At 37.7% G+C, this 21,945-nt stretch overlaps 1 protein-coding gene across 1 annotated transcript; it reads right to left on the bottom strand.

Annotated features, from left to right (window-relative positions):
* Positions 1–223: 223 nt before the first annotated feature.
* Positions 224–20,459, bottom strand: LOC128371137 (oligophrenin-1-like). Its single transcript, XM_053331365.1, has 24 exons — positions 20,032–20,459; positions 18,890–18,985; positions 18,255–18,316; positions 17,312–17,383; positions 15,509–15,610; positions 15,299–15,409; positions 14,974–15,078; positions 14,742–14,871; positions 14,537–14,637; positions 14,270–14,361; positions 12,962–13,040; positions 10,385–10,418; positions 10,155–10,217; positions 9,524–9,598; positions 8,843–8,927; positions 8,386–8,444; positions 7,400–7,505; positions 7,050–7,209; positions 6,080–6,227; positions 4,971–5,261; positions 4,160–4,307; positions 2,720–2,770; positions 1,718–1,766; positions 224–1,599 (listed from the first exon to the last, which is right to left on the bottom strand). Exons 1-24 carry the CDS (start codon positions 20,183–20,185, stop codon positions 1,594–1,596), a joined length of 2,379 nt encoding a protein of 792 aa, XP_053187340.1. The 5' UTR covers positions 20,186–20,459; the 3' UTR covers positions 224–1,593.
* Between the last annotated feature and the right edge of the window lie 1,486 nt (positions 20,460–21,945).

Below are 21,945 nucleotides of genomic sequence, written 5' to 3'. Positions count from 1 at the left end.
TCTTAGTCGTGATAGGTGAAGAGCACTACTATAGCAATGTCAGTCTGTCGGTCGGTATGTTGATGGATCCACCACTTTGGTCCAGGCTGAAATATATCAACTGATGGATGGACTGCCATGAATTGTGCTATAGCTGTTCATATCACTCAGGATGAATTCTAAACACTTTGGTGATCCTTGGTTTTTATGACCGGTACTTTAATTAAATACTTAGGTACTAATGTCATTCCCATCAGACTAAGCTGTATCGTGTTTAGTGCCATTTAGCAACGTTCACATGCTAACAGCTAAACCAAGATGGTGAACATGGTAAACATTATATCTTTTTAATTGTAATACACAGCACAGAGGAACGTTAAGAATGGTTCATGTTTATTTTCCTTTTCAAAAATACAGACCAACCAGACAACAACCAGGAAATCCAAGTTGGGTTAACCAAAAAAACAACAACATTAAAACAACTTTAAGTACAAAATAAACATTGGAGTGTTATTTTCACATATTATAACATCAGCTTTGTTTCCCTTCACCTGCTTTTTTATCTCAAATATTCATTTGAGGTGCAACAAAATCAGGTAAACTCTGAGGACTCACCTGAACAATCAAACCTACCCACATTAGGTAAGAAGTGAATGACTCTGAGGTCATTAATAAAGGAATGTAAACTGGGAAATTTGTTTTAATAATTCCCAATTAAACTAATACTAACAACTACAAGCTGACAGCTTATAGCAGAATACTTTTCCTAATGCCTCTTAAAAAGTGACTTATGTTTAAAAATGGATTTTAAATTATGACCTAAATATTCTTTATGAATAGACCAACTAAAACAGACATAAATACTCCATAGTGTAGATCAATATCAATTTATCTGTCCCATTCCTTTCTGCTACAAATGTAATTTTTCTCATTAGTATTTTTTTACACACTGTTTTGTGTAAATACTAAAATTAAATCTCTAGCAGTTGGTTTTCTGTAAGCAGATCTACTGAATTAACTAGTTTTGTCAAGTCCATTATCTGGTCCATTTAATACAATCTAGAAATTAATATTAAGACTAATATTTCACATTTTAAAACTAGTTCTATTTCATCTGATTAAGTCAATTTGAATCAGTTAATCTACCTTGGGAGATCTATTTCACACTGCTGAAAAAAGTGTTAATTATGTAGACTAAAAGTCTATATGAACCATCAGAACCAGTTACACTAGTTAATTCCTACAAATAAAATTGTCCAAGAGTCACTCAAACTATTTAACACTGTAAAATTACTAAATATTGTAATAATAATTGACATAATTGTCAATTGAAGTGAAACAAGAAAGAAATAAGTACTTTTACTCCATCGTAACTTTGGAATAATGTTCAACCACTAGAACAATAACGCTGCATCTCGTTCAAAAGGCAATTCGCTGCTGTATCTCCTGTACAGCACAACTCTATTGATTACAAATCAAACAGAACCAAATAAATTCCTTCAGTTCTATGGAGAGCCATTTCCTCCATCTATCCAATAAGATCTGGATCGTCCATTAGTGTGCGTCTAACAGCACATGTAGAGGTCACATGATGCGGCCTGAGTCTCCTTACATTTAATTCTGAGAAAAAAGAAAACATAGTCGGTCTCAAGTATGAAAAGAAACACATTTATATACAGAAAGCAAAACATAAAATATACATTTCCATAATAAACTGTCAAATTACAGTAAATCTCACCTCTTTTTTGACATTTGACATTGCTGATGGTGGCGGAGAAAGTGGTGGACTAAATTAGAAGAGAAAAAAAATTAATAACCAATCCAATTATGGCTCACAGCAGTTTTCCAGCTCAACCACCGGACACCCCATGATCTGCCTGAAGGCCTCTTGTACCATTGGTAACTGTTTTGCTCATTATGCGAGATGACGAGTCTAACAAAGTATTAGTGGCAAGGGGTGTCAGAATTTGATATCAAATTTTAGTGCTTTGATTGAAGACATGGGACAGCAGTCATATTCGGTCCTAATTCTTTTAATGACACAGTCTGGAGGTCTGGATGTGGATGTGGATCGTGTTAGCTGGCGGCACAACATGATGTCTCCTGATTCTCTTGTTTTAAATTCTGTGATTTCTATGACATTAAATTGGCAAGCAGTTATCTACAACCACTTGAAATGATCTTAAAAAGACGAATAGTCATTCAGTGAAAGGTTTTGTAAACAACACTATAATTAAAAATCATTTCAATTGTACACTGTGTTGCACTCTGTGGGATAATAATTACTTATATCACAATCTGCGCGTCTACTGTCCAAACATGAGCGTCACTTGTCAGCAGGGACCCCTCCCAACCCCTCCACTTTGTTAATAATGATGTAATTGTATGCAACACTGACAGAGCAGATTACAACAAAGAGACAAACTTTCTTTGATGCAACTCCCACAAACCCTTTCCTCTCAGTCGTTATTTACGGCCCCCATCATTGCCTGTGCGGGGAGGACAGAACCTTAACTTGGACCATCCAAGCAAATCATGAAAGAGCAGATGTGTGGTCTTGTCATCGTGGAATTGGCGTGGGGGGGGGGTTAACTCAGCCAAAATGTGAGAGTGCGTACTTGAACTAATGTGAGCTCTTTCTAACATTTATTGAGTTAATTAAATGTGATTGTTTGTGGCTGTTACTAATTATACCATTTTAATCATGAAGAAAAGGACAAAGAAAATGGCTTTCACTTACCTGCCAGTTTGTCTAGAAGCATTCTCAAAAAACTTTGTTTTAGAGGCAACACTGCAGAAAAAGAAGACAAATATGTTTGTATTGTAGAAACATTCATATTGTTCATGTTTGAAATCTGTGAATAGAATTCTTCATCAAATCCTTTGCAGTGCAGCCGTCACCATGAATTATTTGACATTTATAACTCAGAGCAGCAAGGGCCTTTTTTATTTAACAGCAGAGATTCTTTAATGTAACGCCAGGAAAACCAAAAATGGAACTAATCATTTCCATGTTATTGCTTCACTTCCTGGTACTAGATATGCTGACTCACTGTCATGGTTTACACCTTTTCTGTAACCTTTTCTTTTACCTCAAGATCAGAAATTAATAATCTCCTAATCTCAAGATCATTTCTTTATACAACAGGCACATTCTCTTTTTAGCCATGCTAGTGGAATGATGGCTCCAGGGATGGAAACATCAGTCTGTCGGTCAGTCCAACATCATTTTGACAACTATTGGATGTAATTTTTCAGACATTCCTGGTCCCCAGAGGATTAATCTTACTGATTTTAATGATCCCTTGAGTTTTCCAGCACCACCATGTTTGTATTTGTGTTTGGGAGTGAAACCATTGAATGGACTGCTGTAAATGTTGCTATATTCAAGATCCCTGAGGGTCAAATTCCAATGATTTTGGTGTTTGTTTGACTTTCTCTTATTCAGTGAACTCTCCCACCATCCACTTGATGGATTGACACAAAATGTGGCACAAACAATCAATCCTAACGTCTTTGGAGATCCCCTGATGTTTCCTCTGGTGCCAACACCAGTTCAAAATTTAACTCTGCCCAATACTTTGGTTTCAAATACTAAAATGCTCTGGAGAATCCTGTCGTGTCCCTGAAAGCATCCTGAGATAATGTCTCAAAAACACATAATGATAACACCATCACCTCCAGCCTATACTCTTAATGGGGTGGATGAGGATTTAGTTTATGACATTGATATCTATATGACACAGACCTGCCATGATTTGGCCATGATTGATTAGCTGATTGACAGAAAATTAATTGCCAACTATTTTGATAATCAATTAATTGTTATGAGTTATTTTTTAAGCAAATATGGCAAAAAAAGTAGCTGGACTTATCTTCTCAAATGTCACATTAGAAAATGACAGAGAGCATTTTCAGTATTTTATTATACAAAACAACTAAACAATTAATAAAGAATATATTCGGCAAACATATCAATAATGAGCTACTAAAGCCTTGAGAGGCCACTCATTCGGAGACACTGAAAGTTGCACACCTTGCATTATTTCAAGGTTTCATAAATTATGAGTTCTATTGTTTTTAATTAAATCTGCAGAAACAGTAGTTGGATATTGTCTACTTTTTGCATGCCCAAAAGTTTTCTAAATAACAGACTTTTATATCTGTGAAGAGCACTTACTAGGATGTGTGTGCGCCATCACTGGTGTTTGAACTTGGGGCCTTTTGTACAGGGGGGAGTCTGGAGGGGGGCTCAGGAGGCCTGACTGGAGGTCTACAAATGGCAGGTTTCTCTGTTGACCTCGTTTTGTTCAGACCATCACAATCTCCTGAAAAACCATACAAACAAAAAAGCTGCAAGTAATGGTACATAGGAACAAGCAACAAAATTGTAGATGGGAAAATAAATGGCGACCATGATGGGTTAAAATAAGCCACTGACATTGACTACTTCATCATCCATCATAAACGCCTGCAAAACATTTGATTTTCTCTTGATGACCAATTTCTGATTAATACTGTTTACTTAAACTGAACTAGCTAAAAGCAAGCCCTTACTTATTTATTATAATAATAATTTTGGAAACCAATTTGAGATAACATATTTCCAGAGTCTCATTTATAAGAAAGGATACAGAAGTTGAACATGTTGCGGCACATCATAACTAGCAAAACAACATTACTGGCACCCCCACAACAAAAAATAATCAATTAATAAATCAAATCAAGGGAAGAACATTGATTTTCATTAACTAGATGCACAGCGTATGGCACTCCAGAGTATTTCAAGACCTGCCTGTGAAAAAACTGACTATTCTTATGTGCTCAAAAATCTGACCAATACTTAGTTGTATTTTAGTTTTTTTCATATGACACCATATACTTTTGTCTTTACAGGGTGGGTTTATTCTTTTTGCTCCACAGAGGCTAAATGCAGCAGTAGACAAACAAGTATTTAAAAAAGTTTCAGCTGCATTTATTAATCATCGTACCTTCTCTGTTGGCTGATGTGCCTTTCAGAGGTGGTCTTCTGCTCTGGAAAGATGGCACACGGCTCACATAGACTCCTGACTCCCCATTTGCTGCAGAAGAAGAATCTGGCCTTTGCTTTGAATTGTCTATCTTTCCGGCATCAGAGTCTGATTGTCTGTCCTGACGATTAGGGGGTCTGGGCAGTAATGCTTGTCTCGGAGGAGGTTCTCTTGGAACAGATTTGGTCCGCTGCAGGGGGACAGGGTTTGCTGAGACTTCCCTATCTGCAATAGAGCTGTCATTCTGGCCATCTGTTACAGAGGAACAACATGAAAGTTAATGTATGATCCTTACTACTTGGAGTGGACTCCATTGCCAAAACTTAACACTGACACAATGAATGTGATGTTGTCTTTTTTATGAAGAGGAAAATGTAAATGTTTTCCTCGATGATTAACTTCAATGTGCAAAAACAATCATGCCAAGTACAGAAAAAATGTTAAATGTTGAATTAAAAGTTAAATTGGTAATATAACTACTGCCACACTCAAATTATTTGTTAATGAATTAAACACAAAGTTCAAGTTAGTCATACAAAGCTTGTTATTTGGCTTTACCAAGTAGTAAGTTAAAAACTGGTAAACATCACACAACACAAGGAGGACAAGGTGTAGATGCTCCAAATTTCTCTGCCAAAGTGAATGAGGGGATGAGTCACACCCACTTAAAGTGGCATTTTAACAGACAGACAACTGCATGATTTAACCTGAGGCACTACAAAAAGACTAATGTGAGAAAAAAAAGTACAGTATATAAGTTTATTTGTACTTGAAATAAAACACTACCAAGAGGAATGTTGCAATAAAGAATAAGGCACCAATTTGACATTATTTGAGAAACAACTTCATTTTACATGTTTAACTGTATTTAATGGACACACAAACACATCCAAATTTTCAGTACCTCAGAAAGTGTTAAAAAAAAAAGACCCTGCGGATGTGTTGTGATGCATGTCTTTCTGGACAATTTTTAAAACATTCAAAATAATCTACTGTACATTAAGCACAGACAGGATAGCATTATGATGAGGATGAGGATGACAATCAGACCAGGGGAAGCTTATAATTACTCGCTGTGTGTTGGTATTGGTCAGGACTAATAGCTTGGTAAGCACGAGGTGGCCGCTTGGAGATTGTGATGGGTTGCCGCTTTCTCGGGGTGATCCGTGGAGGAGGGACAGGTGGGGCGGTGCTGTCCTCTGGCATACAATTGAAGATCTGTTATCAAAAGTCACAACAGACATTATAGCGTTTTGGTTCAGTTACTTCAGCTAAATACAGCCTGTAACTTGTATCATAAATTAATAATAAAGTAAATGAAAGAAAAAAGTAAAAGTACGAATACCAAACAAGTGACTTATGATAGACAAATGCCTCTGCTGCACAAAATCACATCAATTAGTATTAAAGGAAAAGTTCAAAGGAAAGAAAAAGTTTGAGGAACTTGCTTTTTTTGCAAATAGATAGCTACCACTCACAAACATGCAAGTCTGTATGCTACGTATGAAGCTACCACCAGCAGATAGCTAACCTTGCTTAGCATAAAGACTGGAAACCGGTAGGAAAAAGCTAGACTGACCAAAGGTAATAAAATTTGCCTACCAGCACTACAGCTCACTAAATAGCATGTATTTAATTCATTTAATCTTAATATCAAATTGTTTTGTGCAGATTAAAGTAAGATACAAAGTGTTAGGGAGCTTTCAAGGTGGTGGTATACAGACTTTGTTACCTTCGGACAGAGCCATGCTAGCAGCTTCACCCTGTTTCTGGTCTTTATGCTAAGCTAAGTTAGCCAGTTGTTTGCAGTAGCATCTTATCTAGCGCGAAGACAGGTGAGTGGTATCAGGCTTCTAAAGCAACTCTTGACAAAAAAAGGGAATAAGCAAGTTTCCAAAAATGTCATGTCAATGGACAAAAATGTTCTTTCCTTTTAATTCTTTGTGGTAAGAAAAATGTGCCTGCTGCTGGTGTTACCGATATAAATCGGTTGTAATTCTCTGCAAGATTTCCCAAATATCCCATCATCTGGAAACATACCTTTTTGTATTCCTCAATCAGAATCTCAACAACAATATTTTGGAACTTGATGTCCAACATGGCTGCCACAGTCTCCTCTTTTGCTCTCATCAGCGTGGGTCCAAAGATAACTGCCATGTTTGAAGGGGTCATACGGTTGTCTTCACTGTGACTGCATACACTGTCAATGAACATCAAATTGGCTTGAATAAAATGAAACTTAACTGTTGGCACAGCCAGTACCACATTATCTCAGCTCATTTCATAAAGACAGCATGAGGCTCTGTAACCTGTGTATGAAACATGAGGTGATTTATAACGTGAGAGAGTAGGAAAAACAGTAAATCACAACAAAATTCGTTAGCACTTACTTGACCAAATGTTTAATAAGCATCTCCAGCATCTCCCGATTCTTCTCTGGTAGTTTGTAGGTCAGGCAGTGAATTTCACTTAATCGAAAGTCCAGATTATCTGACTCTTTTAGACAAAAAATATCAATGTTAAATAATGGATTAATGAAAGAAAGGTCACACAATATGGACAGTTCATCTGTAGACCAAAATCATAAACATGTTGTAAAAGTTCTCGGCAACTTAAAGAAAACACCAGCTTGACAATAAAAATCCCCAATATTTCTTTACAAGTAAATACTGTAAGTAAGGAAAGGACATGTTTTCACTGTAATGGCTGGTGACCAAAATAAAAAAAAGGCAGTGTAATGACGATCTCCCGTTCACCTAATGAATGTCATTTTCAAGGAAACTGAAGCCACCGCTGGTCTTAAATACCAACTGTAACATCCTGACAGAATGAGGCTGATGCTATTAAACTCTTTGTGTTCTCAATTTTACAACAATATTGTGTGACAGAAAAAAAACAAACGAGACTCAGATTTACTTAAATGTCTTCCAGACTAATCTATGGTTGCTTGTTGAACTGCTGGACCTGCAACCTGTGTCATGTAAATGTCTAAATGCCTCTTTCTTACATTTTGCAGTCAAGTCATAATAAAAACCTACACTATCTAAATCATCTGAAATGTGTGTTTTCTGAGCCTCTACTCTAGTCTTAGCCTATAAAAATAGGAACAGTCAATATTCAATCTACAACTGCATACAGATATTATGTGATGATTTTATAAGATATAATTTTTCACTATTGCATGCTAACAGGTTAAAACTAATTTGAATCACAAAAGCAACCTTCCTCATTCCCGTGAAATCGAACACTTTTTAAGATGATGTTGTGGCACAACACCCAGTCTAGATTTAAGACTAGAGTTTAAAAGGGAGGCACACATAATGCATGCATGACCGCCCCGGTCTTAGAGCGGGATAATTAACAAAACATGTCTTACTTGCAGCGCACATGAGGTCTCTGTGCAGACTGTAGGTCATCAGAGGTTCAGACAGGCTCCTGCAGGTAAATCAGACAGTCGTAAACACATACTGTACAAGAACATGCTGCAATATAACTCACCACATCAAACACAAGGAGGTCAAACAGCAGGACTCGGTTACACAATTACAGTAGAACGCACTCAGAGGGCACATCCTCTGTCAAGGCTGCATTTGTTATTTTAATAATAGCAAGTGTTTTAAAATGTGCATCTGGATATATTGATACACATTGTATTGTATTAATTGTAATTTAACTTTAATTTATATTAAAGGTAAAGTAAAGAACAGACATTCAGATTTGATCATTATAACAATGTCAGTTAAGAGCAGTCGCAGATCTGAAACTATAGTATTTTTACTACTTTTGTTCTGTGTCTCCTGTTATCAAGTATGTCTGTTCACACATAAACACACCTTAGATAAAACTTCAATGCACTTGTGATGGTTTTAACATCCCAGTCGCTGCCCTGGAGAGCCACATCTCCAGAGTTTGAGGGGTCTATGAAAGAGCAAACCAAAAACAAACAAACAAGAAATATTCAATGTCGTTCATTTTAAATCCCACATAAACAAATCTGAAAATCAGATTCAAATCAATCAATCAAATTAGTATCTTGACTGATCAAAGTAATTGACAATAACTAAACTTTAACTCTAACTTCAAGCCCTGTTCTTGGTCCCCACCACCTCTTGATGGACATACCTGGCTCTTTAGCTGCTAAATGCTGCACTATGATCACCAGCTAGTTGCTAACTTTACCTGTCGGTTTTTAGAGCTTTTTCACTTTAATCAGCTTACTGATGCCAAAAACAACTATGAGAGCACTGAGAGTGATTCAGAGGAACATCAGAGTTGGGTGTTGATTCTAAGAGTTTGTCATTATCTGCATTTTGGTGCATTATTATAAAAATACTGCTTGCATTGCAGCCACTTTAAAGGCAGAACTCTCCAGAGTGGGTATACTATGACTCAGCAGACTGCTGATATTTTCTCGTCATTCATATACTCATGAATCACAACAGCTAAGGTAAGTGTGATTGAGTAGCATAGTGAGTGGACAGATGTAGAGCAGGTTCACAGGCTTATTTCCTTACCAAAGAAGGCATTCAAAAGCTTCTGCACTTGGATGTTGCTGCCAACTGTTCGGTACACTCCTTCTTGTGTAACTCCTGGAGAGAAGAGAGTGGGGAGGTAAAAACAAAAGGGAGTATACCCTGGACAAATAAAGTGAAATGGAAATGTACCACATGCTTCTCTTCAGAGGCTGCAGGGGCCAAAATTAAAATACAGATGTTCTTTCCTGATGATGAATGCTTCATTTCCCTACTTACTTCGAGGCTGTACAATGTTGCACGCTAGGATCATGAGTCAAATTACATGCTTATGATTGAGTACTTAATTCCATCCTTGTAAGATAAATCGCTGGAGAAACATATTGTGACTTTCGGATTATACGGTTACATCTCACTTCAAGCCACGTCTGTAATATTGAGCTTAAGATATAACAGTAAAAAAAAGACCTTAATACTGTGGGATAAGCATGTGATGATTAAAACTCTATTAAAATCTGAAAAAGACAACTACTTGTATTGAAACAATTTTTTCCTTAAGGGTGCATATGGCTAGCAGGAATGGCATCAATATGTAACCTATGACTTAACTACGCCCCCTATGGGCAAGTAAGCAAACTAACAAAACTAAAGATATATGGGGCAAAACTTTTACCTTTTGTTTCAATATAGTTGATGCACTTTCTCACAAACTTGAATCCAATCTCGTTCAGTTCCACTGTGAAAGTAAGGCAAAAAAAATGAGCAGCTTTAACAGCACTCATTTCAAGGCCAAACTTGTGAGTGTTAAATCATGAATACAAATATATACAGAAACATGAGACATCATTTCATGACATCAACATCAGGACTTCAGACTTTTGAGGGTAATGATGACTGACTTACTTTCAGCTTGCTTGTGAATTGGGGAATGATAGATCTGAAATGAAAAAAATGGCAAAGGAAAGTGAAGACTGCTATATGGAAAAATCTACACCTGGCCTTCAATATGTCAGTGGGATTTATGAGCACGGCTTTCTTCAAACTGAAAATGAGAGAAAAACAAAAGATGACGATGGCGAAAGGGAAACTAACCTCCCAAACACACAGAGAGGTTCCTGGATGATTTATGGGAATATTAGCACCATTCCAGTTAAAATAGTAATGAAAACAGAGAAAAAAGGATCAAGAAGCAAATAAAGATCATTTAGTTAGTTTAGTTAAACTGTAATATTAAAACCAGCTTGTTTGCAACAGAAAATACAGAAATTGTCACCAGTATATCACAACTAGAACATCCAACTCAGGGATGAATGTGATACTGTCAGATGTGGTGGTTTTATATCAAAGCTTTGTCTAATTCTTTGCCCAAAATAACAGATTTTTTTTCAGTCAGTTGTCCTCCCACTAATAGACGTCAGAGGTCATGGTCAGCTACAGAGCAGCTGCAGACAGAAGAGTCTTGTTTAAGGACTCCACAGCTGGATGAATGTCACAGGGTGGATTTAAGTGTGAAATATCGCTGTTACGCCTGGTTAGGTTATTTGTTACTATTTAAACCCGGGAGTAGAACAACTGCATACACACTCTTACAAACAGATATGATGGATAGATTAGTAGCTTGGTTTTGGTAGGAAATTCTGAATCTGATCTTTCGACACAGACATAATAAAGATACCATTCAAGAAAGGAATTACACTGAAAAACTGAGCTTTGTTTCCAATAGCTGAATGTCTGTTTTCATTACAGTCACTAAAAAGCCACTATGCCAATTTGCTTAGTCTAATTGTCCAATCCAGAGTTTGGAGAGGCACATGTATGTGTTTTCCTCGTTGTCCTACACTTTAATGCCAAATACTTTTAACATATTAAGTTTCAGTGGAAAGTGAACAAAGGGAAGCCTTGAAATGATGTAGAAGCACATTTGTCATTTTGGCACAAAGGTTCATGAAATCAACCACGTCTTGGTTTGTAGATGTGACACATTTGCCAAAACAGAGACTTGTGGGTAAGCTAAATTATCAGGACTGTAAGGAACCAACTGGCAGCCTTTATAGACCAGTATCAGCCCATAAAGTTGAACCAAAGGACCTCTGAAATTAGTGTGTGTCTTTTCTCAGTCAACATATGTATGACAGTAGAAAAATGGTGCCAAATGAGTGCCACTGTACATTCAATTTACAGTAAAAGAACATTTCCAAGCTTTCAAAGCAAAGTCCTGGGCACAAGAGAGTTACGATTAGACAATAGAATATGAGGAAGTTTCGAAAGATGCAGAAACATCCCTGATTTTAAGCTGATATTAGCATACAGAGACAAATGAGTGTGATAAAGTTGAGAGATTCAATATAGCAAAAGCTCAGAGGACAGAAGTATTGGATCTTCAGAATATTTGGACAGAGTGGGTGGAAAAGCTCATATGAAATGTTCATGATGTACAAAAAAATCACTAGGGAAGTTGCACAAGAAGAGGGTACTGCAAAAGTGTGCCTTCTGTTATTTTCACATCCTGTGGCAGTGACAGTTTATTTGTTTTGTCCACAACTCAGGAGGTCTTCTCACACGATACGTACCACTAAACCACATAAGAATTCTAAACTGTCTGATTTGAAAGAGGTCTGACAAGAACTGCTGAGAGACCAAAATGACAAAAAATATTGTTTATGGCTACAACCAAAAAAGGAACTAAGAATGTCTCAACTTTTGCTACTGAAGCAAGTTGGTATTCTATCGCAGAAAAACTGCTGAATACAGAGACAGACGATGTGAGCATTAAAGTCTGGCCGATCAAATAGTCTACAGGGAGGTCTAGAGCTAAAACACCCAGTTACCATTAACACCTAAACATTATCGTAAAGGTAAAAAAAAAAAAAAAAAAAAACTAATGATGTGAATTCAGCCATGACAAAAGGGGCTATTAAGACCAACAGGGTGCCATTATTTAGCCATACATTGGAGTAATGTACCAAGCAAGCTTCATTTAATCATTCATACATCTGAACAAAGGTCACGGCTGAATTGTTGTCTGGCTTGCATGATGGATTCACCAAAAAAAACATGATAGCCATGACATTGTTTCCCTAAAAACAAACATATAAAAACCACTTAAATCTGCACACTGCTTTGTAAACAATGGGTTTTTTTCTCTCCTGGGTACAGCAGATTGATTTTGTGACGATAAAACACATTTAAATGGGTACGATCCAATTAAGAAGCTGTAAGTGACATCAACCTTGATAATAGGGGTCAGATTTAACAACCTGCCAGCATATTAGGGGATTTTATAAAAGACTGCTTTGGATGGACTCAGATATTCAGTTTGGAAATGGAAACTGGTCTTGGCATGTATGTCAACTCTGAAGCCATGTCAGCCGTCTTACTGTGGTGACTAACTTCACTGTAAATCTTTTGGCATTAATTTTCACAGGAAACCAAAAGTCATATCTAGCAGTAGAATAATCTAATAATAAAAAAAAAACTCACTGGCTCTTTTCCATCCATGGCCTCCATCCACAACTTCCTGTCTCCCTCCGAAAGAGCCTGGAAAGTGACGGGGGTGTTTCTATGGAAACAGTAACAAATGCCATTTAAGAGGCAAAGGTTGCAATTCAATTATTAATTCTGAAAATGCACTGCTACAGCATCCAACCATTGTGAACATTCACCTTTTTTTTTTTTAACTTTTCCATGTTATGAATCATATATATCTCACAGCAAAACAAGGTGGACAAAATAACAGGAACACCACAATAAGAAGAACAACCTCAAATGAACTTTGATTAAACCTTATTTGGCAATGATGGAAGTAGCAAATAGATTATGCATGAGGAGATGATGAAAATCCATTGTTGTAATCAGTCTACGGCAGAGGAAACAGAACCTGGTGCCAAATATTACAGCTTGTAGGCTACTAAATCAATTGTTAACTAAAACAACTGTGCTACAAGTTTGAAGCACTTTTTGCCAAATGCACCAATCAACCAACTACAAAAATTTGAAAATAACTCTTCTATCAACTTTAACAATTGCACTGATAACACTGATATCCACAGGAGCCACCCATGTTTGGCAAAGAAGATCCAAAAGTGTTTTTAAGCTTTCACTCTTGGTGTTTTAATGCTTTGTGTTTTGAAGCTGTTGCATGTTTGAATTACACACCTGAAATGGCCAAACCAGCAGTTCATCTAGGCTGTCTATTACTGGAGCAAACTAGGAAGGTCAAAGGTCAGGGTCAGGTACTCATACTGGGAACACACTTTGACTTCAAACATCCTGAGCTGACATCATTATCTTCTGCATTAGACAGCACTGCCACCTTGAGTCTGTCAAACAGCAGACTCCTCATGCTGTTGTTCACGTCGCACAATGGCACAAATGAGTTGCTAAGCATTCACAGACACTTTCAAGCACTTAATGCATAATGCAAAGCACTTTTTAAACCTTTAAAGACACCCTGTCGACATTCACATTTCCACAGATTTCAAGTAACAAACCTTGAATATGACAGAGGAGCCTATGGCTAAAGTGTCTTTTAAAATGCTTCTTGTTCTGAGTGACCTGCATACGGTATATAAATATGAGCTTGTTGTGTTCCTTCCCCTGAAATCACTGGCTTTGCCATCTGTTTCCAGCACCAGCCCCGTTGCTTAGGGATTGTTTGGGCTACAGTCCATTTAGCCCTCACACTGTGTCCTTGTAAACCACCTGTTCACCTCGCCGCCTGAACCTGTTTATCCCACAAGGCTTTTGTATTGCCTCATCTTACAGTCTCTCAGATTTGTTTGCACTAACCTCTCGTTTGTTTCCACGTCAAAGCAAAAGCGCTTGTCTATGGATTCAGTCTTCCGGCGAATGCAGGATTTCAGTGTCAGCTGCGTAGGGCCCTGCAGGGAGAGAGGAAAAGTTGGAAAGTGGTTGGCTATGTGTGATGGAGACGGCGACAGTAGGGCAAGGAGTCTGAGGATAAAAACTGCCTATAGATACAGTGGATGTCAAACCATGATAAGAAGTAATAATTATGATAATGAGTAGTAATAATTATTATTTTTGGAGGAGCACCTGTTTAGTTGTAGGTTTCTGTTCACAAGGTACCATGACCAGCAGTCTCCCATCCTTGTGATACTTGCAATAGTATTTTACCCATGACACGCCCAGAGCCCCTGTTTGACGAAAGCAAAGAAAACAGGACTGGCCTTGTCAGCTCTGGCAAGTGAGGGAATTCAAGCAAGCTCGTACAAGCTTCAAGCTTCTGTAGAGCACTTACATTTCTCCTGACAGTACAGGTAACCCTCCATTGGAAGAAGACTGTGCATTTTACTGATCTGAGATGGGTGTTTCATTCTTTTCATCAGCTCCTCCATCCCCTCGCGAGTGCTCTCATAGTGGTTCCTTGTCTGCAGGCAAAACCAGACAGTACTTAAGAATCATAAGGACATCGTATTAAAGGATATTAAATCTGGCTAATGGCATCATTCATTACCAGAGACACCACTTACGTTCTGCAAGCTGAGCTGCAGCTCTTGTTTGTAAGGCATGAAGTCCTGAGTCATTTCCACTGTCAGGTTATTGAGCGTTAAAATGCTGTGTAGAAATGCCAGCACCTGTCCAACCAAAGCATGAATTACATACTTAAAGAAAAAAGTCGAGAATGGGAAAAACAACAGAACTGCTGCCGTAAAGAATGGATGAGTGACTACAGTGATTTTTCTTAGCCAGTCATCAAGCTTTTTTCCTCTAAAGAGTAATGTGTATTTCCTAGATCTTTTGTTACATGAGTGCGGTAACAAAGAGGAAGAGTGGGATACCACAGGCAGTACTCACCGGCTCCACCACATCAAACTTCTTCCTGTCCTGTACCTGATGGATCTGGTACACATACTCCACTGAGGAATCATAGAAGTTCACTCTCTCTTTGTCTAAGAGTTCATCAGCCTGAGTGAGAAAAAAGTACATTTTAAAAAGCAGCACTGTGACACTGTCAATTCAATTCAACATTTCACCACAGAAGTGATACAAAATACTTCACCCAACCTCTTGAAGTTGAGTCTCTTTCTTCTTGGCAGAAAGATTCAGATGTTTGTCTAACTGGGAGTAATATTTTTCACTCTCTTTCTCAAACTTCTTTTTCTTTTCCTGCAGGACAGATGTGTTAATTGTGAAAATTATGACATGATTAAATCAAGATCTTATTTTTATCTGGCATAGCGTGACTGAAAGACAGAAAGTGCGGGGGGGAAGTATTGTGTTGTATAATGAAATAAAGATGTCAGAAATAAAATAATTCTAACCACAATATACTGAGAGATAAAGCAGGAGATACTGTTGAACTCTTTGGAGCTCTCTGATGGACAAACTACAGTATACATAAAATTAAAAAAAAAAAAAAAATTCTAAGTCATCTCAAACATATTTTTGGAATTTCTGTATTGCAATTTATTATTACTTTTCAAACAACATTTATGCTGTTTATATGTAAGCTAATATCAACCAACAAGTGAAAAGACAAGTCTGGACAGTCAGGTAAAAGTAAAAGATAAATGGTTAAAATACTTAGCTAAAAGTGATACCCCGCTAAAATAGTTAGCTAAAAGTAACGGTTAAAAAAAAAAAAAAAAAAAGGCTAACAGTAATAAAGTGCAAAAATAGCAACACGTAACATTAATCAATAAACTGTTGAAATACCTAGCTAAAACTAATAAACAGCTAAAAGTGTTAGCTAAAGGTAATGGATAAACTGTTGAAACAGTTAGCTAAAACTAATAAACAGCTAAAACTGTTGGCTGAAAGTAATGGATGAAAGGTTGAAATACTTGAACTTCTGCCACAAGTGTAGCAGTGGAAATGCAAACTTGCGAAAAACCACAAGTAAACTAAAAAATAGTTACAGAGCACTCAGTTGAAAATCAATGATTTAATGAACACAAACATTTGGAGTTATATCTTTTATATCTGACAAGTCAGTGGGAGTACATCAGATAAAATAAGTTGGGAACCACTCGCCTAGTTCTAGTAAGTTTTTTTTCACTGTTCTCTTGAAGCTAAACAGAGATTATTTTTAGTACATCATCTGTTTATGTACTTTTAAGTAATGATACCCATTTTTGTTGTGGAAAACACAGATTTTCTTAAACAGTTCATTATTCTGTTGAAAATAATAGTACTTGTTTGTAAAATACTTAACTGAATAAACTGCAATATATAATTAGAGTTGGTTGGAACAAGAAAATAATTTGACATAGGTTTTCAAACTATTTGCCAGAAGATATGTTTTTAATATGAATGTCTTTTCAAAGGCATCTGTACCTGCAATTTTCATGTATATTTCTATACCATTTTTATACACCATGATAATTTAAAGATAATTAATGGCAAATCCCAACTCAGCACAGCTGCACAAATTTTGGAAAGCGGCTGGTTATTAAGTACACAAAGATAAAAAAACCTCTTAGCATAACGCCCAAATGTCAAGCTAAATAATCAAGATAACATCAAGATAATATCTATATTGTTGGAGAAAGAGTGCACAGGAGGGCCACCTTTGAAAAACATGAGCTGTTCTTAAAAACTACTTGACTTCATTGTTTTACACATATAATACATTCATACACAGATTTGAGGAAGTAGCTCATAACATCCTGTTTGGCCTGTGTCAGTCGCTCAGGAGGGCATGTATGTTGTATAATAATGTTATTTCCAGTGCATAGAAACAGATCAAACTATACACAATGAAGCAGAACAGAGCTTCCAGCGTTGAGTCATGAATTTTAATATTTTGGCTCACAGGAATAAGCCACACTTCATTTACAGGACAGAGAATCTCGTAAAAATACTCACTTTTGTTAGTCCTATTTGCTCCTTCCTGAACTTTTCTAACGGCTTGATGAGTAGATCAGAAGCGTTCTGCACCTGTACAGTAAAACATGGAGCAGCTATTACTGCGATACAATTCAAAATACACACACACTGTAATTACCATAAGTGGAAAACACCCTCTAAACATAGTGTTTGTAGATAAATTGTACATCATATGTTTTAAAAACTTTGGAAATAATATTTTGCGAGTGACTGTAATGTATCCTTCATAACTGGAATGATGAATAACTGCTCCCAGCCAATGCAGCTCTTCCAAAACACTGCAAGCATAATTTACCAGATGACCTCTGGTATTAAATTAAATGAGCATCCAGAAAACCCAGTCTAACAGGAACTACTGCTAACACATCACATACAGTACACTGACATGACTTGATTACTGAGATGCAAAGATGAGAGTGTGTCTGAGTTTATTTGGCCTGAAAAAAGAGGAAACTGTGTGTAAAAACTGTAAATATGTATGTACAGGTTTGAAAAAAAATATTGTGTATTGTCAGCAGTACATTAAGGCGTGTGAAACAACATGAAAATGTGCTTGAAAAAAGGTAATATGGAACCATTAACAAAAGGGAACAAGAGAACTGAGAACCGGTAGAGGAACTGAAAGCAGAATAATAAACAGAATTGCCCATAGCAGTTTCACATGAGGCCACACACTTACACGCAAAGTATCTAGGTGTGTTTCCTGTGAAACTGAATACATATAATTCAACTGATGGAACATCTATTCTATATAAAAAGGTGTTGAAGCCGCATCAAAACACACAAAGTTCACATTTGCATGCGTGTTAGTTTGCCTCATCAGAATGTGCCAACTTCCTGCAGGATGCGTTAATTTGGTTTCTGATCTAATGAGGGTCAAATAGGATGTAGAGCTAGGAGTGGAGGAAGTTGATAACCCTACCAACATCATCCTGTCATCCTCCACTTCCTGCAGGAGTCCAGCAAACTCCTGGAACGACTGAGCTGAGGAGGAAAACACAGAGTGGGAGAGAAGAATGAAGACTTAGCACCTTCTTAACATGACTGTCTGATGCAGGAAATAAACTTGGCAAAGACTAAAAACACAACACACTCATTCAAGTGGTTACAAACATTAACATAGATTCCAGTAAGTTCCTGTAATATTTCCAGTTATTTTTTTATACACACATTTAGTTGTATGTCATGAAGCTTTAAAGACAGTTTAAAGTTTCTGTTTTTCCAAAGCATTGTGTTTCCTGTTTGACCACATTCAACTTGTGAGGAATTACAAAGCGACCACAAAAAAAAAGTTCCACACCACTGAGGTCGTACTGGGGAAGTCTTTTTGTACTTTTACTGATGAAGTACTCTTTAATAACAAATTCAAGATATTTGTGACTTGCTCCATTCTACACTGAGAGTGTTATTCTCCATAATGTATTAATAAACAGAACCTCCTGCTGGAATTAGGGCATGAAATGTTCTGCAAGTTCTCTTAACATCTGTTTATCAGCATGACTTTAATAGCCAATAAATATAAAGTGTGTATTTAGTGGAGTGTCTGTGTTATCTTACCAATGTTAATCTCATCATCTGTCAAGGAGTCACCGATGAAGTCGAACTGGAACGCACTGAGAGTCTGGGAAAACTTCTGAACTGCCACAGAATAGCCTATAAAAAAGAAACAAGATGTAGTACAACGAGATGTAGACGTAAGGGATCGCTAAATTGCTGCAATATACAATTGATATTTTTCTAATTTCACTAAACTCTCATTATTTAAACACAGTTCAGGATTATTGTGACAGTGTTGCATGTTTCTTTCTTCCCCTAGTAGGAAGGTCTGAAGTATACATAAGACAGCCTTGGCTGGGTTCAGCAGCACAACTGCAGCGGTCTATGCAATTTTCTTCCCCTTAACCAATTCTGTGTCCCCTTGAATGTGTTTATGTATTTAATTAAGCTTTGTGTACAAGCACATGGCAAAAACATGCATATTTCACAACCTTAACAGCTGCAGATCAGTGTTGAAACTGAAGATGTCCTGCAGTAAATCACATCCTGATTATTAGGAAGTAAGATAAAAATGTCACTTTTGTGAGTACATCTTGGTGCAGTTTAGCCCAACATCAGCAACTCGTGACCTCTGGCTATTATCTGAAGTGAATAAACCACCCTGCAGCACCACTATAGTATCTACAATGACTGTTTCTGTCTCTGAGGTGAAAAGCTTGTCGCTGGTGATTTGGACAGCAGAATGCTATCTTGATGAGTCAAACAAAACAAACAGTGTCCCCCCTTCATGGGTGCCACACTGACCCAAATATATGCATCTACTGTACTGTATGCTGTCACTGGCTGTGGTCCATACTATCAGCTGGACTGGTCCCACAATACAACCAGCAGCAGAGAGAGGAGAGGTGGGAAAGAAACAAAACACAACACATTGTTATATCCTGCATCCTGCTATAAGAGACAGCTGCTGTGCTGTTTAAAAACAAATAGACTGGCCAGTCATGCTGTATATCTGCACCAGGATCCATGGCTGTTTGGTCTTCTCCCAGGGGAGTACTAGCACCTCCCTGAATGTGCCTCTCCCACTCACACACTCTGATGCTGTAGGCCCCTCACACAGGCCCAAATGATGCTCAACATTTACATGCAAAGTGCAAACACTAATTACTAATGTAGAGACGTGTGAGATGAGATCTGCTTACCCCTGATTGCAGTGATAACACTGTTTCCATCTTTTATCAACTCTTTGAGAAATTTGCTGGATCTCTCCAGCTCCAGTTCATAACACTTAAGAGTCTCCCTGAAGTCCGGACTGTCCAGATAGCACTCACTAAACTCCAAAGGAGGATGCCCCATCTTCTGGACGGCTGGCTTTTAGACAATAGAGGCAGTGAAGTAGTTTTAGTGAGCCACGCAGCCTACGCTCGTCTACAGCTCAGTGGTCATTTCTGTTGCATACTCTCATCTATTCAGAGGAACCATGGTGTCCGTGGGAGCCTGCAGCGGCCGCTGGTCACGTACGAAGTGCACTAAACAACGAAGAAAGCTCGCTTTAAAACCACTTCCTTATTCTGGTTGCCCGACGCGCTGTTTAAAGTTTATTTTAATTGTATGCAGCTCCTCGTTGCCACTTTTTCCTCGTTGCAGAGTCGTGATTAGAAGAGCGACTACAATCCCTGTTGGACGCGTCCCATTCCGAAATGCTTCACACTTTCATTAATCTTCATTCGCTCCTTTATCTCGATTTAAATCCAAATGTTGTTTGCTAAAATCAACAACGCGCTTTCAACCCACCGAGAAGGCATTAAACAGTTATTTATTTATATCAGAAATATTATTCACGATCAAGTCCCATATCTGTACGTACAGCTATATGCAAAGCGGAATGGGACGTAACCAGCTGGCTATGGGCTCTCCAAAAAATCTTCCCCCTTTCCACACCCAGGAGACTCTTAAAGCGGCCGCAGCACAGATAGTAATTGTGTGGACGCTGCTGCTTTCGTGTACTGTCGGAAATTCCTAAATTTAATATAATGTTTAGACAATTTTGCTCTCATAAATGGGGAAAAACAAATCAGTAATAATAACCGCGAAAGTGGGATTCAAGAGACAATACTATCCTTATGTAAATATTTATTTACAATAATAAATAGCCTATGTATACGGACAGTAGAGATAGATGAATAGATTATTTATGTGACAAATTAAAGGAAAAACTGGTACAGGTCGGAGTGCTTGACTCCTACAGTTTGGGGATCCCGTGACTGTTATGCTGTAGGGAGAAATTTTGCTGGCATGGTTTGGGTCCACTTGTCCTCTTAGGGGGAAGGGTCACTACAAATCAATACAATGAGAACATTTCTATCCTGATGGTAGTGACCTCTTCCAGGATGACAATCAATACAATGCCTCCATCACTGAATGGTTTGATGAGTATGAATATGATATGAATCATATGCTAAGGCATTCACAGTCACCAGATCTCATGTTAATCCTATGCTAAGGCCTTCACAGTCACCAGATCTCAACCCAATTAAAAACTTTTAAAAACCACCACCATCATCAAAACACTAAATTGGACAATATCTGTTGTCTGAATCAATGCTGAGGCACACTGAAGCTGTTCTTGCAGCAGGTGGTGGCCCAACAGCAAGACACTTTATATTGCTTTTTTCCTTTAATTTGTCACCTGTCTCTTGTCTCAAATAAATCAAATAACCTTTTTCTTTTTTTCTTTTAATGAAGTGATACTCATGTTTAACTTAGAGCAGATGCAGTAAAGAAACTTCATATATGACATATTTTAAATGGGAGAAGTGGTGCACTAAAGCAATGGTCCATTCAATAAAACTCTGGACACCACATTTCTGAAAAGGAGAGCACTGGAAGCAAATGATTTTAAATTCAGAGCAGCTCACAATACAGACACCTGCATGGACATGTTATGTGTGGACTCTTGAACATATCACGAGAACCATGTGATTATTGCACAGTGAGACAGCTCACACCTGCATGTGACTGGGTGTGTTCCTGCAGGATTACGTACCAAAACATGACCTGTTTTTGTTGCACAGGCAACGTCACCAGATTTAGCTTGCAGCACACAACTACAGTAA

This window comes from Scomber japonicus, chromosome 13, assembly GCF_027409825.1.
Source record: "Scomber japonicus isolate fScoJap1 chromosome 13, fScoJap1.pri, whole genome shotgun sequence".
NCBI lineage: Eukaryota > Metazoa > Chordata > Actinopteri > Scombriformes > Scombridae > Scomber > Scomber japonicus.
The sequence above is the reverse complement of the archived record's forward strand: the minus strand, read 5'-3'. Positions and strand labels throughout refer to the sequence as shown.

What these genes read in the sequence shown, in the direction of transcription:
- LOC128371137 (XM_053331365.1), bottom strand. Translation starts at nt 20,185, where the DNA reads ATGGGGCATCCTCCTTTGGAGTTTAGTGAGTGCTATCTGGACAGTCCG. An exon ending in TGTTATCACTGCAATCAGGG is followed by an intron (nt 18,986 to 20,031) that starts GTAAGCAGATCT and finishes TCTTTTTTATAG; the next exon opens with GCTATTCTGTGGCAGTTCAG. An exon ending in CTTATTAAACATTTGGTCAA is followed by an intron (nt 7,210 to 7,399) that starts GTAAGTGCTAAC and finishes GTTCATTGACAG; the next exon opens with TGTATGCAGTCACAGTGAAG.